The following is a 19,211-nucleotide window of genomic DNA, read 5'->3' as shown; positions in this document are numbered from 1 at the left end:
TCAAACAATGGAATCGTGGGTTCGAATCCTACTTAAGGCATGGATGTCTGTCTGCGTTTCTTATGTGTTTGTGTTATTCTGTGTGTATGTAGCTGCCTCGCGACAGGCTGGTCCCCCGTCCAAGGAGCCCTACCGACTGTGTAAAAGATTAGGAAACTGAAAAAGCGGCTAAGGCCCAACAAAGGGCTGTAGAGCCACAGATGAAGGTGAATATTGTTAGGTGAAGAATACAAATTGTGGAGCAAGTTAGTGAGCAGTTGTTTCCGTTTTGGAAATAAAGGCTGATCTACTATTCGTAAGTAGGATTTAATATCTGTTGGTCATTAAGATATTTCCGTTGTATGCCACATGAATCCCATTTTACTGCTTCTGACCAAATAAATTAACTTTGCTCGCAGTTCCATACACCCATGAATCATTAGACCCTAAACGACGGAATAGCAGAAGGCATATTGCTTTTCATACGTACGTGTGAAATATGGAAAGAGTGCAGTTTGACTCATCCACACAGTTGTAAAGCACTGCTTGTTCTTGTTGAACGTACTGGCGAATGCTTACATGAAGGCAGTGTGGAAGCGCCATTGAGTGACTGTAGTATATTGAAATTCCGATATAAAAATATTTTCTCTTAAAGGAACTGGATATTCTGTGATTGATTTTGAATGTGTAAAAACGACCATTCAGCAGTGGACGAATTATGTTGTGTTGTGTATCTCTAAACGGGAAATGGAAAGATGTCCTGTATATACTTCCAAGAAGATATGATTTTCTGTCGTAAAACTTACTGTAAAAATGACACGTGTAATTTGTTGTTTCTATATAACTACTCGCGTAAATGTGTTTTTTAAAGTTATTGATGCAGATATAACCCTGTCTTGGGAATAGTAGTTGCGTTGAAATTAATGCAAGGGCATACTTTATACAATCAATACAGGTAACGCATTGGATAGCCAGTCACGGTAGACAAGCTGTCTAATGCATGAACTCTCTTCTCTCGCTCAGAAGCCGGGATCGTGGGTTCGAATCCCACACAAGGCATGAATGTTTGGTATGTGTATGTGTTCATTCTGTGTTTAGGTAGATGCCTTGCGACGAGCTGATCACTCGTCCAAGGAATCCTACCGTCTGTAAAATGACCATGAAACAAAAAATCAGAGGCCAGGGCCCAAGAGGGCTGTAGAGCCAGTGAACGAAATGCATTAGATAAGGTGAATAGGTGAATTATCTTCCACTGTATATGAGATTACATACATACCTTTGATGTCATTTCTCCAGTGCGCGGAATATGTCGTTAGATGACGTAATATGTATCACTTTAATCTCACGAGGAGAAATAACCTCCACTGAAGATTTGATGAATGCTATTATATAAAAACACAAATAATTTGAGTATATTCACAAATAACCGCGGAGAGAACCCAAAGTTACGCTGTGGCTGTATTCTGGCAGTGGGTTCATGAAGATTGCAACTTTGATTTAGCAAAGCGTTTGTGTGGAGAATGCATTGTTTCTTGAGTTGTTATTATAAGCCGTGCATCTGTCTGTACACATGAAGAAGGAGAACAGCAATTTGCCTCGTTCGTACGCACGTTATAAGGTAAATTAATTTTCTTCTCTGACTAATGAACGAAACTAGAATTATGAAATTCGTACCACTTTTACCAGTGTGCTGTGTCATACTAAATGTACATACTTTTGTATGAAAAGCGTGATGTGCCTACTATGATGCCCCACATATCTGCTTGCTGCCCCCACTCCGCGTGTTGCATATCCCGGTATATTAAACGAGTATTGATTCAATTTGTTATTGAGTTTCTTTAGCATAGTGGCTTTAGTCCGCAAGCGAACTATACCGACCGAGCGACCGCCGCTTGTTGGCGAAGGTAATGCCAACTTTAGCTGATAGAGGGTGTCGCATGGTCAGCTCAACGAATTCCCACGACCGATAATTTCGATTTTCTAGACAGAAGCAGCTATTTCCTTGAAATAGCTCCTCAATTATCCTCACGAGGCTGAGTGGACCCCGTTCCAGACCCACTGCTTCTCAGAAAATCTGGTAACGCCAGGAATTGCAAGAATTGTACTGCAGTAGTGGAACGGTGTTTTCTACGCGGTCCGTGTCGAGATGTTAAAAGCAGGACAGTTAGTAAGTTAGTGAAGCACAATAGATCACTGTAGGTCGCGGTGCAAGGGCCGAGAAGGCCCACCCCTTATACATTCATTTGTTAGTTAGCTAGTTGACTGCTGTGGTACAGTCGTTGGAACTTTTACCCTTAGAAGCTGGTAGCTGAGGGCAGGGATAGTGATGGAACCCATAGAAAAGGGGAACGTCCACTAGTGGAAGGAAGCCGCTACCGAGCAACGGCTAGTGAAGACGTGACTGTGGATGCTAGGGTGTGTCATTGTTACCGTGTAAATTCCGCAAAGAGCGCTAAGAAGCGGCTTCCCATCTAGACTTTTACGTTCTCCCCCGCACTATTCACAATAGAGTTCCACTCAGAACTTCCCCCACTTCAGCCGGTGTGCATCCGGCAAGGTTCTCAGTGTTACTGAGCACTCTGTGTTTTTGTTGCACTACAGAAGCTGCTTCTGGGTATTTACGAGTATTCATGATGACATGGCATTCAGATTTCAGCGATGTCCAGTCTATGTCCAGTATTTCCGGAATCCCATTAGTGGGACGTCCGCCATCTTGGTGCACGCTCAAGCACTAAGCACCCCGCGGGTGGGCGGCAAACTTGACCGACACCACCTTCGCCCATCGGGAGTTGGCCGTGAACACACTACGTGAAGTGAAGTCCGTAAAACGACTTTGTCGAACATACGTTTCGTTCAGGTCACTAACTCTAATGAAGACCTGATGTAGCTGACTTACTGCCTGACTCTACTGTGTCAACTCCTCTCCTGAGTCCCCTCACTTTCTCCGCTCTAACGCAACTCACTCTGAATCCAATAGCTAACTGGCTCTGCTTATAGCATCTCGACACGGACCTCGTAGAATACACCGCTTCCATTATTGCCATACTTTCTTGTTGCCATGGAAGCATGCTCGTTTGCGAAGCTGTTACGTAGCAACGACTATTGTATTGCTGCTTACTTCGCAGTCGTTGCTTAGCAACTGGTCATCATGCCACAATATTGATATGAAAACGGATCACTTATACGTGTCCAAAGTCAACATTAAAAAAACTGCAAGGGACACTTTAGTTAATAGTAGCAATAGTAATAATAATTAATCGTAATTTAATAATAATTTCATTTTATTTTAATCTAATTAAAATTAAGATAAATTTTAACATAATATATTTTAAATATGCATACGAACTATTGCTGGCATTAATACTGTAAATAACGCATATGACATTTCCCCCAAAGTGTAAACACTGTAGAGTGTGAATGTAAACTGATTTACTTGATGATGGCCATAAATGACCAAAATATGTTGTAAGGTAAAAAAAGGGCCTCGCCATAGTTCAAGCGGTTAGTCGCTGGCTTCCCACCGCGGCGTCCCGGGTTTGATCCCGGGCTGTGTGGGATTTGTTCTGGACAAAGTGGCGCTGGGGCAGGTTTTCTCCGAGTACCTCGGTTTCCCCTGCCAATCCTCATTGCACCAATTGCTCCACAATCACCCTCACCTATCATCTGGGGCTGGTACAATAGGCCAGCAGTCGCCGCAGTGTAAGGGACTTAGTCCCACCCCACTAGCAATAATAAAAAGAAAGGAGAAAAAAACAGTATAAATTTGTTCAGTTTATACAGGAATTATACCTATAATAACTAATGTCCGAGAGTTCGGATATGTTACATTGCCTGACTGTTTCGCAATACATTTCCGAAATTGTAAATATCATTTATGCTTACCCTATACTTTAGCATTTTCTTTGGGATGGTAACAGTTCTGAAGTGGATAAGAATAACAAGGACTTCCTGAGTTTAAAGCAATTTATACAACAAAATTGCCTTGTACCTTCCGTTAAGTCTAATGTCGAGGGGATTTCTTCCGGATGTCGAAGCAGAAATTTCATCATGAAAAGAATTAGGCGTTTCTTGAAGGGCAACGCAATCTGTCGCTGAAGGACATGGAAGAAATTAGCCGGTGTGGTTAGATTCGCAACGATCCAATTTGTTTCCTGCAGCTGTGCCATAACGAAGTCTTTATCCTTGAGGTCAGGAGGTAAGTCCGTATTATCTGCCGACATGTGACGCCAGTCTGTATGAGCCGGGGAATGTTCTGGCCCTGCACCCAGACGTAGGAACGAAATAAATAACATTAGTTGGCGGTACAATATCCCGAAATATTTTGTCTCTACGGGGTGAAGTTGACTGACAGGATAGAGTCCAGTTTCAGGTTCTTGTGAACACTAGTGAACCTTCGGCTCCCACTGAGGAGGGCGATTTCTCTATCAGCTGTGCGACAGTCTGCTTCTGGTCTTTGGAGTTATTTGCGGAGTAATTATTAAATCCTTTATTAGTAAATTTGGTGTCAGTTAATGGAACTTTTTTGAAGAAATTGTCTCACATATTTAGTCTTAAAAACACAACTACATCTGTCTGTCTGACGATTCAAAAGGATCAAACTGGGGCTCCGTTTGATTACAAATGTTGCATTATTTTTATTACCTCAGTTTCTTCAATAGTATCTTTCTGCGTTCCTTTGACGACGCCTTGGCTGTTTTGAATTAGTATTGCAGCTTTTTATTTAATTTATAACCGAAACGTCCCGAGGATATATGCATAAAACAATTTTAACTGAATAGGCCTAGCCGAAGGTAAAAGTCCCTAAACCAAAGCAACGCCGGGGAACGTGCCCAAGAGCTCATTCATTTAGGAATGTTCGCTACTGACTGAAGATCTTATGTTGTTTTAAACGGCATATTTCATCTGTAGCATCGACTGAGATGGGAAGATGATCTCGGTTTTAATGATTTAATTTCAATTTCTTAGCTTTATAAAATTGTACTTTGCACAGTTTGAGTTAGAAGACAGTGTGTGCTGTAGTGAGGAGTCGGGTGCATGAGTTAGCAAGAGCATTATAATTACTTGTAGTTACGATTTATAAGTGGTCAGTAAATCCAATTACCAATCCAAACTCCGTGCCTAGTCACTAAATACGCGACAATACAATGCAAAGGGACTGTACCTAAATTCGTTGTGCGAATATGCATTCATCTTTCGTGTTTTCGCTATCTACTGCAGATACGAACTTGTTTTTGACAGCAGTTAGCAATGCTGAGGTCACATGGGTCGATTTGTTGCCCCTAGATAGAGATCTCCGACATTCCCTTCACATGTAGTTAAGTACGAGTATGAGCTGGTAAANTGTAGCACGAATGGGGGAGACGAGGAATGCGTATAGGATAGTGGTGGGATAGCCAGAAGGAAAGAGACCACAGGGAAGACCAAGGCGTGGGTGGGTGGACAATATTAGAATGGATCTTAGAGAGATAGGATGGGATGGTATGGATAGGATAGATCTGGCTCAGGATAGGGACCAGTGGAGGGCTTTTGTGAACACGGTAATGAACCTTCGGGTTCCATAAAATGCTGGGAAATTCTTGAGTAGCTGCAGAATTGGCGGCTCCTTCAGAAGGGCTGAGCTCCATGAGTAAGTAAGTAATGAGCTGGTAAAGCGAAGTGCCCTGATGATGAGATTTACAGAATTATCAAGCATTACGCCATGTTTACACCTACGTACAGTCACTTCACGGCTTGTACAGCATCGTCTCGTTGGTGAAGCATGCCATCTTCGGGCCCGAACTAGGCGTGTATTTTATAGTGTTATCAAAGTTTGTAAAGCGGATTTGCAAGAAATGTTACAGTTCCTCTATCCAGAAAAATCTCAAATTTAAACCGTATTGCTCAGCTTTGTAAGTAACGCGCTTCTCAGCCTAGACTGTCATACAAGAGGACTGTGCCTGTGTTTTTCGTTGCTCCCTTCCGAACATCTGATTCTCTTGCCACTGTTGCAGGTCCGCTTTACGCTTTGTCAGTTTATATACAGGATATACTACTTTGTTGGTTATTTAGCGACTATCAGTATTTAGTCTTTATATCGTCGGATGGTAGGATGACTGATGAATTGAAAGGAATTTGGAAAGAAGCGATGACCTAATAGAAGTACTATCCCAGCATTTGCTCAGAGAGATTGAGGAAGAAAAGAACTCAGGATTGTCAGTGTCCAGGCCGGGATTCGAATTAAGCGTCCATATAATGTAAGCCTAGAGCATTGCCTGTAGAACAATGTTCTTAATCTTCGCTCGCTTGGAAACCGGGTTCGAATCCCACTCAGGGCATGTATTTTTAGTTTGTGTGTGTGCGTTTTTCTGTGTTTGTGTACAGCTAGAGGCATTGCGACGAGCTGATCACCCCCCAAGGTGTCATACCGAATGTGTAAGATGTAGAAAAACCGAAGTGAACGGAGAAGTTCATGGAGGTAGGCCTAGGCCCACTGGGGCTGTAGTGCCAAGGAAAGAAAAATACTAAAATATTTTGTATAATGAGCATATTTCGAGATTTGGATAATGGATTTAAAATAATCGTATTAGGAACACGAAGTAAGAAAAAGAAGAACGAACACAGAAGTGGGTATTATTGCCGTGTTTCTCTTTTGCCCAGCCGAATCTTAAAAATCCCGTACAAGGTAACCGCTTTCATCTTAGGTACATTGTTTCCTTCACCGTCATTTCGAAGATATTGTTGTGCCTTGCATTGCCCTACACGATGCTAGTCACTTTTTCAAACTGGGAAGGGTTGGATGCCAGAATAAAATAAAACTAATCTCCTTGTTAGCAGCCGTACTGAGGACGGAAATATTGTTTCCTAGATGGTACGTATGCCGGTCACGGTAGCCGAGCGGTCTAAGGCATGTACTGTCTTCGCTCGCTCGGAAGCCTGGGATCGTGGGTTCGAATCCCACTCAGGGCATGGATGTTTAGTTTGTGTGTGTGCGTTTTTCTGTGTTTGTCTACAGGTAGAGGCCTTGCGACGGCTGATCACCCGCCCAAGGAGTCCTACCGAATGTGTAAGATCTAGAAAAACCAAAGTGAACGGAGAAGTTCATGGAGGTAGGCCTAGGCCCACTGGGACTGTAGTGCCAAGGGGGGGGGGGAAGATGGTACGTATTTCACGTTTTCCGGGTAGGTTCTCCAATTTCAGTGGAAAGAACTTGGTGAATATTAAATTCAACAGCTGTTCGTACACACTTTCGCAACGATATTTATCCGTGCAGGATGCACCATTCCTGTGCAACATTTAACTGTTGAAGAATTCTCTGGCCGAAGTGTGTCATATTTATGGTGGCAGTATCGCCATGTTTCTAATGTCACCGAATGGACGATTTTCCTACAGTTGGAGGTGAAGGTTATACCGTAGTAGACGCCATATATGTAAAGTGTAATCTTTGTCCATAATAACAACCCGCAGCCCACTTACGAAGTACAAATAACGAATGGATGTTGAAATTTACTTCTCCATTTATCTTAACGCTTAATGATGTACTCGATTTTTCGAAATGTTAGGCCGTGGCCCAACAATAATAAATTCTTCGAGAAATTTCCTTTTTATGTTGGAAAGTGATACACTTGTACAGCATGTGTGGTTACGACTAAACTCCCAAATTCGATAATGTTAAGGTTAAGGTCAGCCAGGGTACGTGAACATTTAGGAAAATAAGTTGGCAAGGTTCGAAATGAGATGATAAATACATGTGACCCTAACATTGCCGGGATAATATTACGCACGCCATGTGGGCCATGGTTATTAATGCAGAATAAACTTTTATGGTCACATAATTTCGTGCGTCCGCCATGTTGTTAATATCGATTGTAGGAGATAAGAGAAAACGACGCTAGGATAGCCTCTAATACATAATATCCAACGGGATGTCGTGAAACTATATTAAGTGAAATGGCTGAAAGAGAGAACACTCGACACATAGACGCAAATAGCACGATGAACTCTAACTCTTATTTTCTTTCGCTCTGAGGAAGGAAAGTAAGCTAAAACTTTAATTCTCTATCTGCTGCTTGCCTGTTTCCAGTTTTCTACAGCGAACATAATACTGAACACCCATATATATTATGAACTCCCTCTCTTGCCGTTATGTTCGGTGGCTGCAGCTCTTAACGGGATACGCATGTACGTGTATGTCAGTGCAGTTTTTGGATGCGACTGGAATCATTTTTTCTCACACCATTTTGTTTATCTGAGTAAAGTTTGATTTCATTTGTAGGATTTTACGTTTTTACAGCGTTGAAGAGTTCTGTCTCCTGCTGTATAAGGCCGTGTAAAAGTAAAAAAGTAAAAGTAAACGTATCCCCGTAACAGGCCGTGGAGGCCTATAGGGTTGTGAGATGTTGAGATTCCCAAATTTTCTAGTGAGTCAACTCGTAGATGGCGGCAAGTTTGTCAGCCTTAGGCGCCGGCCGCGCTTTACCCCCCAGGATGATTCCAACAATATTCCTGGTACTCATTTCTTTTAAAGGCTGAGTCGACCCCAGGGCCATACTGCGGCTGGAAGGATTAGGTCAATTGAAGAAATCCAATGACCTAATCGGGACTTGAACCCGTGACCTTCCGGCTTGTAGCATAGTGCCTCAACCAACTACGCTACCGCGTGCCCCTTGTAGTCCGTCGAAAAGCAACCGACGTTTCGGAGGAACGTGTCGCCTCCATTTTCGACTCTAAGATGGAGGCGGCGTATTTTTCCTGAACGTCAGTTTATTTTCGATAGACAGCATGGCCTTATATTCGAGAAGATAAAACTCATGTTTGATTTCTTAATATCAGTGTGATTCTTCAAAGTTTAAGTTATCATTTATTGTGATATTGACAAGGAACGCAACCATATTCTGTGCGAAGAAGAGCAACTTCTGCTTAATAACAACAACAACTATGAAGATGGACTGTGCCCACTCTATGGCCGACGTATCGTTTATATATTGGACAGCAGGGTAAGGACGTTGCAACTTTTCACGCCGAGCCGAGGTCGTATGGGCCACCACTTGTCCAAGAATTAGTTCAACTTATCGATACGTGCAAGAAGTTCCATGTTCTGTCTAATCCGTCATAAGGATGGGACAGACAGTGTGACCACACTCCAGACTTAGGTGCTGACAGTGAGCTTTCTACAACCAAAGTCAAAGTAAGAGAAATGCATTTGGCAAAGTAAGCGTGATACTGGGTCTGAATCGCGTCCGAATAAAGTTGTGTTACGGTCCGAATGTCTCTTCATAATTTACTGCGTATTTTAATGATCAAATCCGTGACGGTTACCGGGTGATTGACAAATTTAACACTTTCTTTTTAACAAAGCATGATATTTTTTTCTCCTATCCAAAGGCAACAGGAGAGATTGAGGATGTGTGTAGACAAAGTGCTGAGAAGAGAGTACGAGTAGTAAGAGGATGTCTGAGAAAATTACACAACAAGAACATTCATTGTTATAAAATGATTTTATAACACCGTCCAGTGTGACTCAGTATATATTTATATGATGCCTTTACATGTTTCGGCCAGTTGTGAACATCTTCAGAAGGCCTCGGTACACAATGAAAGGAGGAACAACATAACATTAACACAGATCCTTAACCAATCATATAAAAAAGGGGGAACAACGCTGCCTTGACTTCAGAGGACGACAAATAACACCTCAATCTCCCATTTTGACAGAAAAGGCCCGGAGACACAAACCTCAGCGGTTCAAGAATTTAAATATTAAGAACATTAATAATATATTTTAACGTAAACACCTTTTAACTTAATTAAAATTCTTTATATAAGACTTTAAGCTTATGTACTATGAACTATGTAATAGTAGTTCCTTAACATGTTGCCTCCTGAAGATGGTCACAACTGACAGAAACATGTAAAGGCATCATATAAATATACACTGAGTCACACTGGACTGTTATCAAATCATTTTATAATAATTAACTAGTGTGACGGACCAAAATGAATAAAGTTAAACTTGTTGAAGAACCACATTTTTTCAATCAAGACCAATTTTAGCGGATAGAGGATGTCGCGTGGTCAGCTCAACGGATCCCACGGCCGTTAATTTCGGATTTCTCGACAGGAGCCGCTGTTTCCTTGAAATAGCTCCTCAGTTACCCTCACGAGGCTGAGTGGATCCCGTTTCAGATCCACTACTTCTCAGAAGATCTGGTAGCGCCGGGAATCGAACCCGGCCTCTGGATCTGTAGGCAGGAACTCTGATCACTAGGCCACAGAGACGGTCACTGTATGGTTATCATGAGAAATAATGAAGTGGATGTCGCTACAAAAGAGGTCAAGTAAACAAGTGTGTTCCCAGCAGCCTCGGAATTGGTGCAAGCACTGTAATAGGGAGATAAAAATCCCTGGGTGGTAGAGAAATGGGAAGTATACTTTGGTACCCCATGTGACGGAAATTTCCTTATTGAAGCATTTATAAACCTCCCGAAAATTAGGAGGAAGGGGATGTATCTTCAAAGATTCATTACGGGCAGTAAATCAGTCACTCGCCATTTCCGTATGTGCGTTGATTTTATTGTGCTTCGTTTGTAGAGGCTCGGAAACTTAACACTTCTAGATTACCACGGTCGTGTTGTATAATTAACTTTCTAAGACGAAGCGACATTTTATTATACTCGTATTTCTAGACGATGCTAAATCCCCTACCTCTTTTTAATTTATGGGAGTGCCCTTTGCTGAGCCAAGTTGGTGCGTCTGTTATGGAATTTTTAGAACTCTCAATACCTTCTGATCAATATCAATACACTATTCTTTCATACCGGCATTTTATCCCTTGTACTTATTCGTACACGGCAACAAAGTATTTACTCTTCATTTGAAGAGTACTCACTACCATATACTGAGAGCATAAAGGAGGAAATAACAGTAAGAATGGCAGCGCCCCAAAATCCACAGGTGCTACTTCGCGGTCAGAGTATAATGCACATAATCCACAGCTCCACACTGCAACCCTGTGAAACTTAACGACAGATATGACGTGTATGTCCAGAGGGGCTGTGAGGCCAAACCAGCCTTCTGCTCGATTCGTTTTGGAGAGGTCTAGCGTTTGTGAGGAGACCAGAGCTTGGTGCTATTAATCCGTTCCCAAGTATGTTTTCCTGGCACAGTTCTTAATCACTTGGACAACTTTACGTTTACACACACAAACACCAATGAGGGATATAAAGTATTTATAGAGTTCCTCGTTTAATTCTATTAATATTTTAATTTCAATACGCGGCGTACGTTTGACTAGATGAAGAATTAATTTTATTGTGTGGTCGAGGGAACAGCGTAGTGGTTATTAGTTCAGATAAACCCTTGCCTCACAGGTGATTTGGAAAATAACTTCTATTCTCCCTGCAATATTTCTTGAAGAAAATGGAGGAAGGTTTGTTTAAGAAGATTTGAGGAATATTAATGAATCGCGTAATGGGATAAACCATCTGAACTGCTTCAGCAGCGGACATAAAACTTAAAGGTACGCAAGGAAGGACGAGGAAAGTTGAATTAACGAGCGGGAATTCACCAGCTTCTCTTAGTTCGTAGTACGCTGCACGACGCTGTGGCTCTGCTTATACAACACATTGTGACGCACTGCTAGGCAACAGTGAGCTAAACACGTTCCAGAGCGTTACGCTGTCAACGAGAATAGACGTCCGTTTCTGGGCAACGGGTTTGGTTACCACGGTATTACAGGTGTATCCGGCACAACGCAAACATGAACAGCAGTACTGGAACCCTTGAAGGTGGTGACAACATAGTCTATACAGTTCTCCCGAAGTTATAAAAGGAGATGAATTTGCCAGCCAGAGCAACGAGTCATTCGTAGACAAGTAATTAGAGAACTAGTGAGCTGCAGGAATTAATTAGCCAACCACAGTGGGAGGAAAGACTCTCGTAGTTCAGAAGGAAACGGAACTAACCTTAGGCAGTCACTGATTTTGAGCTGTTATAGGTGATTGTAATTGAGTGTAATTCTAACAGAAATGCCAATAAATCCAGTCATCCAATCCAAAACCCATTATTATTCGTCACTCGTAACCCCTACACGTGACAGTATTTATCATTTGCTCAAAACAATAGCCCTAGAAACAACAGCATCGAACAGAGCGTTGTTTTCATCACCTGTCGGTTCAAGTCCAATGTTTATATGTTCAGGTATTCTCGAGTTTCAAACTCTTAAGCATCTTACACACGTTTCGGTGTTTTACCGTGACCATTAACGGTGACGGTGCAGTCGGTTGCAGTCATAATAGCTTGCAGATGAGATATTCACACGGACCAGCGACAGTGAATTACTGCGTATGGCGTTGTCGCATCATCGGCTTGCCATCGGTCCCGTGACAGGACACAGTTTAAGTGTCACTTGGGTCAATACTTTATGGAACCAAGTGACTATTTCGACTCCCCCACCTACAAAATCCTGTGCTTAATTCGAAGCGCAGGATTGCTGAGGGGATAATCAAAAGGGGAAGCACAATAGATCACTGTAGGTCGCGGTGCAAGGGCCGAGAAGGCCTACCCCTTATACATTCATTCATTCAACAATAGCATGTTTATGCTGGTCTTGATATGTCGCAGCGAACTGCTACTCCTATTGTACTAATTCATTTGCTATTCTACCTCGATACCTCCACAACTCTCAGTTTTGCAGTGATAAGACGCCCTACTGCGGAGTTATTACGTCCACCAACAAGCTACAACGAAGTATAACACACGCAGTCACAGGAGCAAGACACAACACAAAGCACAATACACACACGAAAGTAGGAAGAGTGCGCCGATAGAAGAGGGTAGGTGTGACTCGCGTATTGAGATGCTACGTAGGGATAAAAAATCCTGAACAGTTTTAATATTTTTAATATTTAATATTTATCAATATATATGATGAACATATATTTTAGTTATTTTAGTATGAAAACAGCAAGGCATGCAGTGAAGTAGTTTAACGTAAATCGAAAAGCACCTGAAGATGGCACCTTTGTGCCGAAAAATGTAGTGCAGGAGTGAAGAGTGAAGTGGACGAGTGTATGCACTGTAAGACGGCTGAAATAAATCATGGATACAACGAAAAGAACAAATAAAAAAGACCAGTACTCATTACCACAATTAATGTAGCATCTCCGGCGCCATCACCGAGTAACAGGCATACAAATGATCTACAATCTCGATATTCAGTTTGTTCAGTATTATCAGATGACAGCAACGGAAGCATTGATTTCTCCTTCAACTATGCAATATTAATAAAATATATCATACTTAATTGTTAGGTTTTAATGGTACTCATAAAAAACATCTGTTTAATGAGTATAATTGTTCGGAGCGTAATAAAATACCAAGAAAACACTGACACAGCATATAGCCCGGATAGTTCAAGTACACGTAACAGGAAACACACAAGCAAATAAAATAAAGCAATAAAAGTATAAACAAATTTACAAACACTTACCTGATGATGCAAACTGCCAGCAGTTCTGCAAATGAAATACAATTTCATATTTTCGTATTCTCACTCTCTAAGCTATTACGTAAATATTGCAAGAGTTCATCGAAATTGGACATAGACATTCGAAAATAATTAAAAAATTCTGCACCTTCAATTCTCATCTCTATAAATAAAGTATCTAATGCTCCGTCTACAGAAGTAATAGGTGCACCACTGGATTCTTGGCTTCCGGTGTTTCCTGCAACGATATATTAACTATAGGGAAATTAGACTCTCCTGTAATTATCCATTGCACGATTCAACTTCCCAGCAGGTTCGTCGGTGGCGGAAGGAAAAATGCGCTACTTACGGAAAAAATCGTAATGTGTGTAGGGTTAACACGCCTGGGACAGAGTCATGTTCCTGCCTTGCCTGAGCTAGTTAGTTAGCTATTTGGAGAGGGTGGATTTCCCCATGCACTTAGACCTGTATTGGTCCATTGTGCTTCCCTCTATGATTTCTACCAGTCTCTATATCCTACCGGTACTGGTGCTTACCATCAGTCCCGCCCAGCCAGCGAGACCGGCTCTACTAGCTGAGAGGTATCTATAATGCTTGCCCCCTCTACCAGAGGTATTAGAGACTGCTGTTGGGCGGGAAACGTCCGCAATTTTGCTCAGTGACCTCCTTTGGAGGTATGCGGTTCTTTTAAGTGCTGTAAAGCTACGACACGGGACCCACGGCTTAAAGTCGCTCCCGGAGGACTTGTTCCATGAATTTTTCCGCCCTTAAAAATTCGACGACCTCCGCCGGGTATTTGAACCCGCGTACTACGAGTCATGAGGTGGGATTGCCTGAGCTAACTCATCACACCCACCTGTGAAGGTAGAATCCGACTTAACTCTCTGCAGGCATTGAACACTTCAGAATCCTGCTGGCACCCAGGCACGTCCCCTTGTTATTAATTCCTACAATAGTTAATCTTGAAATCAGAAGTCTTCTACAAGTAAAACCAGTCCCTCATACCACCAACTTACGTGAAGAAAGTCATATCTAGAAAGGTTACACGGTTATATCACCTAGTCTTCTATTCAGTAGCTACAGGGAACTGTATTTTTGGGTGCACGATTGTCAGCACTCACTTCCAGTAAGTTCCAAGGTTTAGAAGGGAGCTTGCATAGCTCAGTAAAATGACTAGCTATGGGCTGGACAACCGGTGTTTGATTCCGGGCAGGGGTAAGAATTTCTTTTTACACTACTGCATCCAGACCAGCTCTGAGGCCCACACGAGTGGATACCGGGTACTCCTTGCCTTGGGATAAAGTGGTTGGGATGTTGAGCGAACCACTCACCTCCATCTAGTGCCGAGATTAAGAATGTGTGGAGCTATGCCGCCATTCCTACGCACGTCTTCATGGCGCGGTGCTTAATTACATGGACAGAGACAAATTTACCTTTATCTAAGGTTCAGCAGGCGATGAAATTTTATTACTACGTCCCTACATGCCTTCATGATGTACAACCAGAAGCAAAAGCTAACGGCACATGAGACAAGGCGTACGAGACAATCCAATGAACGTGAAGAGTGGTTCTGCCATGTGCTCCATGCGACAACAGCGTCACAGGAGAGGCCTGTCCACTTAAATCCAACCATCCACAGTAAATGCTGATGCTGTTATGAGAATGAAAAGTTACATACTCATATATGAAACAAACTCCGCCTTAAGTGCAACAATTCAATTGTAGTTCTTCCTTCTTTCCTTCCTCCACACTATATGTTTCGGCCCTAAATGGCCATCATCAGGTGTAGATTCTTACGTAGCTGCTACACTGCCCGTAGTTTAAAATTTAAAACACCAGTCTTTTCAATTGTATGTAGGCATAAAATCTTTGTTAACCTACACACGTCAATTTGATTTCCAAAATTAGCACTTTTTAAAATTTCAATTTCAAATTAAAATGTCTTTAAATTTTCCGTTCTTTTCCAAATTTTAAAAATTAAAATTTCTCGTGGTACTCGCCCTATGTCTATAGTGCTGCAGCGGTCACTTCTTGTTTTATCGCTGTTCAGGTATTGTTCTGTGTAGGCTCTCTCTGTGTGTGTCGCTGTCTATCTTTAATACGGACAATTTAAAGACATTTTAATTTGAAATTGAAGTTTTAAAAAGTGCCGATTTTGGAAATCAAATTGACGTGTGTAGGTTAACAAAGATTTTATGCATACATACAATTGTTTTAAATTTTAAACTACGGGCAGTGTAGCAGCTACGTAAGAATCTACACCTGATGATGGCCATTTAGGGCCGAAACATGTAGTGTGGAGGAAGGAAAGAAGGAAGAACTACAATTAAATTTTTGCACTTAAGACGGAGTTTGTCTCATATATATTGTGTGAGTGTAACAGGATGCTTAAATATAATATTCTGTCACATACTCATATTTTTCACTTTCAACAATAAACTTATTTGTATTTATGTTAAGAAACTGCGGGCACTGCCTACCGCCAAACTGGAAGGGCCCAGCTAGGGGATCATCTTCGTCGCTTGTTCCACTCACCTCAACATTACCGAAATCACAATCATATAATTTCGGCTGGATTATATTGGCAATGATGAGATACAAGAATTACCATATGATCTACCTGGATCGTTGTCTGGTCCATTTCTTATAGTTTTTCTCGACATTTATCAGATCATTCCGATTAAATAACCCTGAGATACTTTCTAGGCGACTTACATTCCATTCTTTTGTAATCAGTTTTTGATTTTGTCTCTGCGTATACTTTTGTTAGGGAACTTGTCCATCACAACAGAATGTTGATAGCGTTATCCGTGATTATAATTTATCTCTCCTGTAGATAGCTTAGGAACGTATTCACAAATCAATCACACGACCGTGGACCTAAACGAAACCCCCGTCTACTCTGCGGAATAAGTCCAGTTTAGCTGATCCTGCGTGCCACGTTATAAGTCTTCTTCTCTTCCTTTTGGGAATCTCGAGGCCCCCGTTTCCTGCCGAATCCTGCCATATATTCTTTCTCGGATGATTCTGATTTATTCATGTTTGATCCAAGTAGAAAAGTGGAAGCTTGTCTCAAAACATTAATGATTTTACACGGCTCTTAAGAATTTCACTCAATCAGAAACGGCGGTACCCGTCTCCAGCAGGACTTTTCGACAATCATGGGCTTTTCTGCACTTCAAACCAACATTTTACACTGATACATCCACGAGACAGGCCTGCTATAGTTCATTATGTTTCTCATTGCGTGAGATTCTTTGCAATTTGAAGCTGTCTCACGCCATAAAATTCAAATACAGTCCTGCGTAATACGTCTCTTTCTAAATCATCTACATTTGTGGCACGTTTTGGCACTATATGATGCTTCCCAGGAGACCTGAATAACGGCATGCCTATATGGTACAGTGGTATCTTAGTCGGACTGCAAATACGCGACACCTTGTATACACTAACACCGCATGTCTTACGTGCGAAATCCAGAATCTTAAACAAGAAAAAAAACTCCGTGGCTTTTGGTCGCAAGCGAACTATACCCACCGAGTGACCGCCGTTTGTCGGCGAAGTTAGTGCTAACTTTAGCGGATAGAGGGTGTCGCGTTGTCAGCGCAACGAATCCCTACGGCCGTTAATTTCGGTTTTGTAGACCGGAGCCCCTACCTTTGCATTCAAGTAGATCCTCAGTTATCCTCACGAGTCTGAGTGGACCCCGTTCCAGACCCACTATTTCTCAGAAAATATGATAGCGCTGCGAATCGAACTCGGGACCTCTGGATCTGTATCAAGGAACTCTGACCACTAGACCATAGAGGCGGTCAATCCAGAAGTTTAATTTCACACGTTCTGCATCTGATATCAACCTCTTGAACATATTGAAAGTAATGTTTCTGCCTTGTCCGCGCACAATTTTACGTTTGCTAGCAGCACTTGTGCCGCTTTTGCTTGATTAATTTATTTACACATCTCATTTAAAAACCCAAATTAAATCTTTCCGTTTCAATTGTAATCCGACCATCGATCTGTAATAATCACCGAAGAAAGGTCGCATTGTTTTTATTAGCTGTAAAATGGATGGCTGAAAGCGTGCACGTGTCTCCGTGAAGCCTCTTGCACGCGTTCCGGCTCCTTGTCGTGCCGCATCGTAGCCACGCGCAGGCTATAAACCGGATGACCAGGAGGTACTTGCTCACGCCCCACCCATGCACTCAATTAGAAGGCAAAGGATCACGTCAGCTGGATATTTATTAATACACTTGTATTGCTGCAATACAGTAGTTCGCACTTTTTATTATACGTTAGGAAGACGTAAATTCAAACAGTTTCAGCATTTCCGAAAGACTGTTTGTATTTAATTGCTTAAATTGCCCAATAGCGATATCTCTGAATTCATTTACAGATTTGATTGTCTTCAAAGCTGAAATGATTACAAAGTGTAAGGTTTAGAATTTGCATCCAGAATGGCACCCCTGCATGCGTGAACTCAAATCACAGAAATTCACAGAGTGCTTAAGCATAGTTTCTCGGCAGAAAAGCGCATCTCCTCAGTTTCACAAATTTGAATCGAAGATATATTCCTCCACATTCAAATTGGTTGGTTTGAATAGGATGGGAAGACACATTTTACAGTTTAATGTTTATTTTTGGCTGTGTAGCCTTTCTCTGGAAATGAAGCAAGAAAAGGGAGTGCTTTGGTGCATCCTGTCTTTAAAGCCATGAAACAGGAATCTGATTCATCATTCTTCTCATGCCAACATGTATGATTGGTTTAATTATCATGAGTACTGTGTTTTGTACCTGCAGGGAAATCGAGTATCAACAGTAGGAAACACCAGAATATTGTGGGTTGGTGGTGATTATGGACCAAGTTCTACTACTCAGTTTCAAAATAACAGGATTGTCACATCGAAGGTATCTTGCTCTATTCACATATTTTTAACTGTATAGGTTTTTTGAAAATTTTGATTATATATGCTGTTTGTAATTATGAAATTATGTTCAGCCTGTGAATGATGAAACATACTCCTATGTGAATAAATGTTTTAATTGTTTTGGAATCTTATTTAAGTTTACCTAAATATTTTGTCATGAAACAATTTTAACAACTCTCTGATTTAATCAGTACGAGTATTCTGGTATTGGAGGTAATCATAGCATAGCATAGCATAGCATAGCATAGCATTACATACAGTGTATTTATAATTGCTGTCGGGAATATACATCTCCACAGAATAAAAACCTGTTTATAATTATACAGTTGTCAGCTGGAGTCATCAACTGTTGAGTTTTCCCTTTTATTCATGTCCGAAATAATTCTTATCCATGCAGATATATCCTATTTCTCATATATTTCCTAAGTTAAAATTCAGATTTGTTACTCTAAAATGGTAACGAGAGAGCCCTGACTGAGGTAAAGATGGTTATGCACCAGCTAGTTAGACCCATTGCACACCTCAGTTGCAGTAACAGAATTAATGGTAAAACAATTGTTAGCACAGAAAAATAAAGCATGCAAAGGAAAATTTATTTATTATCGCTGTCCTAAGGTTAAATCTATAGCCCTCTGCAGGATTTTTCTCTTTTCACAGCATGTGTAATAGAGATTTTAAAATTATAAGAAATTAGAATTTAATTTTATTAATTTGCTATTTTTATTAGGAAAAAATATTTAAAGACCATGTACATTATTGTTGATGACACCTAACTAATTCGCTCACTCCATAGACCAAGATCGTTCTTGAGAACCTAATAGTTGATCAGCTAGTCATGAAATTCT

At 41.3% G+C, this 19,211-nt stretch overlaps 1 protein-coding gene across 10 annotated transcripts in view; it reads left to right on the top strand.

The window, feature by feature from the left end:
• Nucleotides 1-19,211, top strand: part of LOC111868706 (probable phospholipid-transporting ATPase IF) — a 166,378-nt gene that overhangs the window by 68,992 nt on the left and 78,175 nt on the right. For 4 of the 10 annotated variants that reach the window (XM_023859615.2, XM_023859614.2, XM_023859621.2 and 1 more), the window contains one exon: nucleotides 18,239-18,346. The exons of 1 other annotated variant lie outside the window; for it this stretch is intronic. In XM_023859615.2, coding sequence (XP_023715383.1) covers nucleotides 18,239-18,346 — 108 coding nt within the window. Of the gene's footprint in view, nucleotides 1-1,293; nucleotides 1,598-18,238; nucleotides 18,347-19,211 lie in introns of those variants that run through there. 5 more of the 10 variants (XM_023859613.2, XM_023859611.2, XM_023859619.2 and 2 more) reach the window with 3 other exon arrangements.

Source organism: Cryptotermes secundus, unplaced genomic scaffold, assembly GCF_002891405.2.
Source record: "Cryptotermes secundus unplaced genomic scaffold, Csec_1.0 scaffold1359, whole genome shotgun sequence".
NCBI classification, from domain to species: Eukaryota; Metazoa; Arthropoda; class Insecta; order Blattodea; family Kalotermitidae; genus Cryptotermes; species Cryptotermes secundus.
This window is presented reverse-complemented; position numbering and strand designations above follow the sequence as displayed.